The 9,351-nt window shown below is 40.3% G+C and overlaps 1 protein-coding gene across 3 annotated transcripts; it reads right to left on the bottom strand.

The window, feature by feature from the left end:
• Window positions 1–50: 50 nt before the first annotated feature.
• fosb (FBJ murine osteosarcoma viral oncogene homolog B) lies at window positions 51–9,351 on the bottom strand. 3 transcript variants are annotated; one of them, XM_042705809.1, is made up of 5 exons: window positions 6,674–9,351; window positions 5,071–5,406; window positions 4,791–4,898; window positions 4,113–4,421; window positions 51–2,788 (listed from the first exon to the last, which is right to left on the bottom strand). In XM_042705809.1, exons 1-5 carry the CDS (start codon window positions 6,800–6,802, stop codon window positions 2,735–2,737), a joined length of 936 nt encoding a protein of 311 aa, XP_042561743.1. In that variant the 5' UTR covers window positions 6,803–9,351; the 3' UTR covers window positions 51–2,734. The 3 variants fall into 3 exon arrangements, with proteins under 3 accessions (XP_042561743.1, XP_042561742.1, XP_042561744.1); XM_042705810.1 differs by lacking the exon at window positions 51–2,788 and adding an exon at window positions 3,896–3,961 and having other exon boundaries at window positions 6,674–6,851; XM_042705808.1 differs by lacking the exon at window positions 51–2,788 and having other exon boundaries at window positions 3,349–4,421.

Here is a 9,351-nt window from a genome sequence, read left to right as displayed (position 1 = left end):
AACTTGATCCTTCACTTGATCAACCAAAATGTACCCGTGTGAAGGTTTTTGTTCTTGTGCCACTCAATCATCAACGTACACTGAAACCTTTTTTTTGTCCTCAATCTTCATTGCTTAGTAAACAGCTACTGGCAAACAGCAATGCAAGAAAAAAAAACATAACTGAATGAAACCATTTTGTCTTTAATGCTTTAACACAACGCATTCTTGTATATTCCAAAATTAAAGCTACCATACAACTGACAAGAAAATAAATCCAAAGAAGTTGGATTTGGATTTCATCAATTCCATTCACTTCAGTTAAGTGAGGGTCTCTTAAATGTACCCCCCTTTGCCTTTATAATGTATTGCAAAATCTGACACAAACCTTCCAGGGAAACCATCCCAGTTTGAAAACATGGGTTCAACCTTGGACAGAATGTGGGCCATTGATCTGCAACTCAAACCAAAATGACCCATTCATACAGGATGCATACAAATAGGCTTGCTGTTGCCAGTTTCCCACTGTGTAAAATCCCCCATTTTCTAATAACAGTAGCCATTATCACTTTCAAAAGGTGTCCTTTCCATTTTCTGTCATGAATGCTTTTGTCCACAGAGATGTTGGTATTGGCCCAATTTTCAGTAAACCAAACTTACAGGTGCAAAGACAAGGCAGTATAAAAACGCATAGTACATTTATAATGTGTTCGAAATTATGTATAGTCACGTAACTATATACAACCTATGGTGTTGTTTCGGGACACCTCCATAGCAGGGATCAAGGCAGTGGTAATGCTTCTCAGTTTGAGGAAAGGGGAGGGTACAGTTTTTTTCTGTGAGAAAAATATCTTCATTGAAATCAGACCAACTTGAACTGTTTTACCCCACTTTGTTCATTGACAAAAATAGCAATTTTATATATTCAAATAACCATATTTTTTACAATCTGTGTACATGTACAGTATACTGTATGTATAAGTAACATGTGTATATATACTGCATGTGAGCATATTTGTGTGTGTACATGGATATATACACACATGCATATAAACCTACACTTTTATGACATAAAAAGGCTTATAGTAGACAACATAACCTCTTAAGTTGCCAGACCGAATCAGATGAAATAATCTTAACAAAAAACAAACAAAAGACAAACAAACTACTGTAAGGCTCAGAAAGTTCATCTATTCGGCAGCAATGGCATGGGAGGAACAAAGGTATTACAAAATTTTAAATCAACACTCAAACATTTAAATGTTCAAAATAAAACTTAATAACAATTCACAGGAAAATAAAGGATTCATATTTAAAGACACTTTCCTTCTTGTGTCGTGCTTTTTGTGCTTTCCCTCAATAACTCCCTTAAAGAAATGTTCCAATGTTAAATCTCAAAACTAAATTACAAACATTTAATTCTATGGCAATGACTTATTTAAATAAAAATGGTGTCGTTTCTCAAATACATGGTTTTAAGAGTTATAGAAAATTAAAGTGACAGGATTCAAACGTGGCTTAGCAATATAATTTGTTAATTATTAATACACATTTTAACACACTTGCTGCAAAAATGTAAATTCAAATAATTTACCCAAGAGCTTCATAGCAAGTCTCTAACCATCGAGTAATAGCTCCAGTTACCTTTTTCAATGCCGGTTTGTCTACCTAGCAACAACCAATCAATTTCACCTTCTCAAATGCAAGTGAAAGGGATATACAGACACATATCACCACCCACAACATTTGTTTGAGAGCAAAGCAGTACAATACTCAGGCATATTATAAGATTACATGCATTCAGTTTTTGATTAGGTCACACTATGATATTCGCAGTGGGGGCCAACTGTTGGTGTATATTACATGTTGGCATTATAAGTTTATAAGTGCATATAATGTTGCCGCATTGATTGTCTATGGGAGATAATTTTTAGTTCATACTCTAAAACCAATGATTTGTCAAAACACACACATACAAAGGTGTCTATTCTTATCACTAAATCAAATGTTTTTAGTTTTACCATTGGAGTACTATTCTGAGGAAATCAATTGAAGAGCATAGACTTCAAAAGCCCACAAGCCTGCAACAGAAAACACTTCAGAGCCAAAATCCACTCGCAAGGTTAAGAACAACCTGAAATAGACCACAGAATCACAAAGGCCACCTGTTAAAAAGCAAAGGGTTCCTCCCAGACCCCCTCAAATACTTTTCATGTCACATGTTATTTAACACTATTATTGGAACACACAATAACAACAGAAAACAGTAATATACAAGAGAAGGAAGAACCATACACAAAATCATACTGAGATCTGTGGACAGCACAACTTCTCAGCCTTTCCCGTGATACTGGAGGGATACTAATAATAATATAATAAAAATATTTTGTATTAATATATTCATTTTGTAATTTATTCTTGACCTCGAGGCTATCAAAGCCTTTTTTTATTTTTCTCTAACCCTCCCACTGCTTGACTTCCCTGTCTTGGACTTGGCTCATATCATCTGTGAAAACAGATCAACTTGGCTGTTCAAAATCAGGTGACCCATCCTGCACATCCAGAGACGAAGAGAAAGCAATCTCGTCTGTTTGGCATTGTGTAGCAGAGTCCTCTTATTTTGTATGTCAGTTATTGTGAATGTGATTTCACTGTTTTTTCTTCCATAATTGGTCAGTTTGGAGTGAAAATCTCCATTGATCCTCTGTGTGCAGGTCCATGCTGGGGAAGGAGTGGTTCTGAAGGTGGCTGGAGCTCAGTCAAGTTCCCAGGGGCTGTCGGGGGCCGTTGGGCACTCAGATGTGGAGGGCTTCAAGGAGAAGCAGAGACAAAAAGAAAAGAGATAGGAGAAACAGATGGAGATGTGGTTGATAGAGAATTCAAAGAAAGACAGGAAAAAAGGCAGAAAAATGTTCCCATAATTCCAAGTTCCAGCTTTGGACAAATCAGGAGATGGACAGGGGAAAGTTTGAGGTGAGGCAAAATACCATATAATACAATCACAAGTGCCCTTTTCCTCATTTCTCATAAAATACATTCTGCGTACAGTCAGTGAGCAATAGGACAGAGATGGAGATAATAATGAAAACAGAAGAAAACACAAAACGACAACAAAGAGAGTAAATGTGGACAGGTGGGCATCAGTCATCTCATATGCAAGTGGCTTCATTTTATATACATGTATCTGTGTGTGTGTGTGTGTGTGTGTCTGTCTGTGTGTGTGTGTATGTGTGTGTGTGTGCACCTACAGCTTGGTGACAGGAGAGGCTATGAATTGTGTCACAGAACTGCATCGGAATTAAAGCAACACTATGTAGCAATTTGTCACTTTTTGAGGTATGTTTTTTATACACTTTTGGTATCGCCTTCAAATTCATTTTGATGGTAAATAATAATGTGAAGGACAGATAAACACACCTGTTGTTCCCACTAGCTGTCCAGGTTATATACTATCTGGTTCTGTGGTCTGGGATGGAACAGGCCTTACATTTTTTAAGAAAAGCCACAGCACGACATTGCAAACAATACCACCAAAAGACTGCTATTTGTGTTTGCAAGGTTTTTGCATGCTTTTCAAGTCGTTAGACCAAAACTCCATAATGCTGCTTGTAATATGAATTTAGAGAGGACTAGACAGTCAGCCTAGGTATGCCAAGCCAAGAAACTGTGAGATGTTTGCATTAAAAGGTCTAGGGTCTAATAATGGGTTCTGAAAATTAGCCCGATGAGACCAGATTGAGTTGGATTCAAATTTGACTGTCTGCACGGCTTTCAAGATGGCTCTGTAACATATGCAGCACATTTCCTCTCATAAGCCACCATGGCTGAAATAATGTATGCTGATGAACTTGAATATGAACTTAAAGTAAAGAAGGTAGACTGGGGATCAATCAGAGAGCTAGAAGTGAGGGAGAGTTTAGGGAGTCAGATGACTGATCGCTAGTGCTAGTCCACTGGTTAGCGCTGGCCCCGCAGGCTCCCTCTGGGTAGGTGAACACAAATGAAGATGTGTATGAGGGATTGTAGCAGCCGGCGTCAGGGATGTTACCACCACCACCACCTGCGGTGGCAACAGGGCATGGGCTGCCCTGTGCCAGCTCAACTTGCTCATAGAAAGAAGTAGAAAAAGCTACCTCCTGCATCATCCCAGGCTGTGGCTGACCTGCTGCCTGCGTCTGTGTGGTTGGTTGATGGTGCGACGAGTAGGCGGGAGGCAGGTAGAAAGTGTCCTCCGTCACAGTCAGGCCCAACACAGACACAGCGGCAGTCAGTGGGGGCTGAGCGGACGCCTGCTGGAGAGGCACCAACGGTGGGTCCTGGTAAGGGATCTTGCAGCCAGGCTGGTGTGCCACCAGGACAAACTCCAGGCGCTCCTTCTCCTTCTGAAGCTCGGATATTTCAGCCTCCAGCTCGGATTTCTCCTCCTCCAATATATCTGTCTCCTGTGGGAACAGCAAACACAGCAGTATAGATAATATCAGAATTATTGTACACTATGTCTTGTTTTTAAACACACTGGATGCTGTATTGCCTTAAAACAGGAATCAGTATTAAATAAAATTCCTCACAAGGGCTCACAATAATTACTTTAATTACTACGAATTATAGTGTCCCAAGGTATTTTCTTTTAGTAACAATCAAGCTTAACATTAGGTGTGTTTGCGTAACATATGATGTACTTATGATGTTTAGGTAGGCCTACATCATGAACAGAACTGTGTAGTCACAGAACACTTGACATTTCGAACTCTTCTGATGAACATTCTGGTGACTGTGTGTGGTCATCAGACAGTAAGAACAATATCACTTACAGACTGCAGCCTGTCTGTAAGGTCACGCCGCCGATTGCGGCATTTGGCAGCAGCTTGCTTGTTGCGCTCGCGTCGTACTCTTCTTCTCTCCTCCTCCTCTGGTGTCAACTGAAAGTAAGGAATTAGACATCACTCCTCATCCTCCTTTTCTCTCATATAGATTTAAAACAAAATGCAATCAATCTTTGCTCTTTAGGCCTTCCTTGGCTTACATTAACTTGTGACATTAGCATCTACAGTAACTACTTGCAGTAATCCCTGAGCACTAGGTCAGACATACCCCCTCTTCCCGTGTGCGGCGGCTGCGAGCCCGAGATGAACGAACTGGACCAGGAGTGTCAGAACTTGGTGGGGTGAATCCAGACCCAGTAGAGTAGCTTGTCCCCGGTAGATCATAAGGGTCCAGGGCCACTGGCTGGGTCATGGTGGACGGCCCTGCGTTGCTCTGGCCAGGGGCAACTGAAGAGACAAGTGTGGGTTGCACCATCCACTGCAGGTCTTGACTGGTGGTGATTGCGGTCACCGTAGGCACAAACGAACCTGGCATTTCCACCCCTGTTCCACTTCCTGCTGTCCCGCTGCCTGCCCCCACCCCACTAGCAGTTGAACCACACTCCTGATAGACACAGACAAAAAAAAGCACAGAGCCTTGAGATCTGCACTGCAATTTCTGCAGCTCTGAAACAGCAGTAAGGACATATCTGGAAAAATATTAAGTTACTGGTGTCGTGGTTTAAATTAGTTGCACTGATTAGTAGTACTTTTTTTTTGTCATCGAATTTAAACGGGCCACACCTTGGTTTATTTATTTCAAGGAATGTCATATGAAATCATATGAAGTCATATTTCATCATTGATTATTGCCTAAAACATGTATTCATTCATTCAGGCCCTTGCTATTTATATTTATTATTAAAAGAATTAAAATAAATGTACTTGCTTTTTTATTATATATATGTTTTAATTCTTACAGCATTCGTACAGCATAGCACAATAGCACAATAACTAAATCATGTTTGGTGCTTCAACAAACTGAACTAAATTGATGCTGGTCAGGTAAGATGAAGAACACTGAAGCCCCCTGCACCATAGATAAAAATAGCAGCACATCTAGTGGGATACTACTACACAATACGCACTGAGTCTCCTAAACATGTCCCGTTTTTATTTAGAACTGAGGTGATGCCATTGTCAGTTAGAATTTTTATTCATATTCATGTGAAATCGTGTCAAGCACTATGACGTACGGCTTTGAACAAGACACCATAGCCAATAGTTGCTCTGAAATAGTTCCTCTTGAGTGTCTTTATACTCCTCCCATCGTCACACCCACTGTGTTCCCCTTAGCAACCCGACGTAACACTCCAAAATAGAACGCATTTACGTCACAGCGCAGCCTGAGAAACGCGAGTGAGGATAGCGAGGGTGGTGCCTAAAATGCGTTTACTACGCCGGAGTTCCAACGTCCTGTCATCCTACCCTATGTGCTGATAAGTTGCAAAGCGGAACTTTTATAAATATGTACTGATAAGTTAAAGTAACAGAAAAATGCTCTTTCTCGGTTTTACAAACAAGGTTTTGCCCGTTCATCGTATTCTTCCAACATTTCGATTAAATAAACGTTCGATTGATAAAGTACAATGCGGCTCACCTATGATATTTAGCGGATCCGAGAACGCTATTTGGACCATATATTGCTATTTAGGATACTAGCAGCTTTCATATGAAGTGTACATCACTTGCAAACAGAAGGGTAAGCCTACAGAGAAGCTAATGTGTAAGTCTAAACTTATGCAACAATATGATGGTTTACGTCTCCATAGTAGCCAACCTTGATGACAACGGGAAAAAGCCACATGCATACCAGACAAAACAAAACTCACTTGTGGATGAGCGATAGTGATTGGTGGGCTCCCGAAGGAGTCCACGGACGACAGGTACTGAGAGTCAAGAGAGGGACAGGAGCTTCCACGGGAGCCGGTATCGAGGTCTACGGGGAACCTTTGGAACATTTCCCGAGAGCCGAGAGACACCGGGACACCTACCCTTTGATTATAAGCAAAAATGTGATGTTACCTGCCACAACGAAACCCCATTATAAATAAAATTGAAGCAAACCCATAACATGCATTACTGTGCAGTTGGGAAACACCTAACACACTGGCTTCAGCAAAATAGGGTCGGTTTTCGCAACAGTCATAATAATAACCTTCTGTGTAGCGGATCATCACTTACCGTGACAAGTTTTCTTCAAATTCGTTATCAAGAGGTCTTGGTTTTAATTTCGAAAAGTTGCATCCAAAAAGGCAATCCAGTTTCCTTGCTGAATCAAACTCGCTCAAGATTGCAGATAGCGATAACGTCCCTTGAAATTAGACATCCGTTTCAATATCCGCAGTGTTTCTTCTCAAATTCTCTTCTCTTAAAACTCCAAAACATCCCGCGAGTGTATCCAAGCATATGAATTCAATGTGCTGTAGCGGTTCAACTATGAATGAATGTGTTTGAGAGCTTTAGTAGTCCTATTGTAAAGTAGGATCCCCTAGTCCCACCCTCGGGGTTCCGATGACGTACATAACCAAATATGGTATTATGTGGCTTTGTTTTGTTTTCTGTATCCTAGGTAATGACGTTTAGGGAATCCCTCTCCGATCGAGAACTTGCTGGCAGAAATAGCAGCGTTTCTATCACGACAATGATATATATGACTATTGTTTTAGGCAATGTTAAGAAATAAGCTGACTTGTTCTTATTTCAACAACCAAAAATATAGTCTATCCCACGCGTCAGGAAAATAGTGCATAAATGCATTACTTCCCAATCACTAACCCCAATTAAATGTAATTGTCCCATTCCTTCTCGGTTTTTCATACATTTCGCTACAAGTAATCAAAAACAAAACAAAAACAAAAATCAAAAAGTTGTTCGTGAATAGAATAAATAGGTAAATATTTATATTAAGAGGCCTTCATGTAGGCTATCCATATAAAAAACCCAAATCAGTAACAATAAGTCTACATAACCTAATCGTTTCCACTGAACTTTGAGAATGTGGGATAGCTGTATGTTGACAGTGTGTGCGGGCCACCGTACACCATTCATTCCGTCTGCTTAGCTATGGGATAAAGAGAAAGGCAGTCATGAAAATCAGGAACTCCCACTGTAAAATGAGCAATCTCCCAGGCTACTTAACCATGTCAGTGTCATCCGAACTTGCATAGATTATGGAACTAAATAGATATTAGTTGGCCATGGATTGGATGTCAGCTGTTAGGTAATTTCTTTGTAGGCTAAACTATATATATATAGTATATACATATCAAATATTCACGTAGTTGTCTGATGTATTGGTTGATTGATTACATTTCTCTTGATTACACAATTACAATAAAGACGCTTCTTCAGTAGGCCTAGGACATATTGTGGGCTGTCGTGACGAATACAGATACTGTCATTGCAGGCATCATCAGCTATTCCAATAGTGATTAATTATCATACATTTCCGTGCGAATCAAATACAATCTGTAAAGTAGGAGTTCACACGGGGGCTAATGATAGACGTACGATGACAGCATCTGGAGAAGTGACTGAAAACCTTCGTTTAAACTGGTAAAATGTCATAGTGAGAACATGCTGAACCAGAGTCTGCGCGTGAGGAACGTAAGAATTACTCAGCACCACGACGTCAGCAGTGATGAGCGTTCTGTCTAGTACTCGGTGGAGATGAGTAATACAAATGTTCGATATTTTAAAACTAAAGTATTCCACAGAGCTACTGTTATGGACTATACACATCCATGCACTTCTGACACGTGGTTAACCTGGAGGCTATTGGCTAATCTTAGCTTCCCTGCTAATAACCTTGCTAATGGTGTGCACATAATAAATACGAACCCTTCCGTCTGTTCTAACATAAATGTATCGTTGGCTGAGTGTCTCGTATATGTGAACTACTCAACGTTTTACACGAATTAAAACAAAGGTGAAAATATGTGGTTGTGTCCCCGCAGATATACAAAAAACATGCTATAGAAGTATATGGTTCTTCCATTCTGCATGTGTGTATAGCTTTCCGTCGCCTTGGAAACGCCGTTCCAGCACGTCTGACGATAGACGTTCAAATTTGGTCTTTTTTTGTGTTTTGTTGCATGGCAACCGGTTTCCGTGGTAACTGCAAGGGGAGGAGACAGATTTTGGTTTAACCAGATAATTTGACTGTGAATCGAAGGCGGTGTGATCTATGGCATGCTACAGGCTTAGCTTTGGTAAGAGCAGAACCGAAGATTGAAGTAGCTGGCGATTTCGGGTCTGAAATACTGTGATATTTCTTCGTTGACCAAAGAGCATCGTATGTTGAATTTACGGACGTGGTCTCAGATAGAGACAACCCTGAAAGTTTATGAAACCCTGTTTGGCACCCTTGTTTAATAGCCTTTTCTAGGAGAGCAATACACTGGCATAACGTTACACAACGCCAGAGAGGTAGCTATTTTAAAATAGGTTTGGACACTAAAATTAGTATATTAGCTAGGAAGTAAAAAAACAGTTCGTGATTATTGTG

This window comes from Clupea harengus, unplaced genomic scaffold (assembly GCF_900700415.2).
Source record: "Clupea harengus unplaced genomic scaffold, Ch_v2.0.2, whole genome shotgun sequence".
In the NCBI taxonomy this organism is placed as follows: Eukaryota; Metazoa; Chordata; class Actinopteri; order Clupeiformes; family Clupeidae; genus Clupea; species Clupea harengus.
This window is presented reverse-complemented; position numbering and strand designations above follow the sequence as displayed.

Bases quoted from the DNA above. Each gene is read 5' to 3' on its own strand.
- fosb (XM_042705808.1), bottom strand. From the start codon at position 6,802: ATGTTCCAAAGGTTCCCCGTAGACCTCGATACCGGCTCCCGTGGAAGC. The intron at 4,899-5,070 runs GTATGTCTGACC...CCTTACTTTCAG, and splicing joins GCCGCACACGGGAAGAGGGG to TTGACACCAGAGGAGGAGGA. The intron at 4,422-4,790 runs GTAAGTGATATT...CTGTTCCCACAG, and splicing joins TTACAGACAGGCTGCAGTCT to GAGACAGATATATTGGAGGA.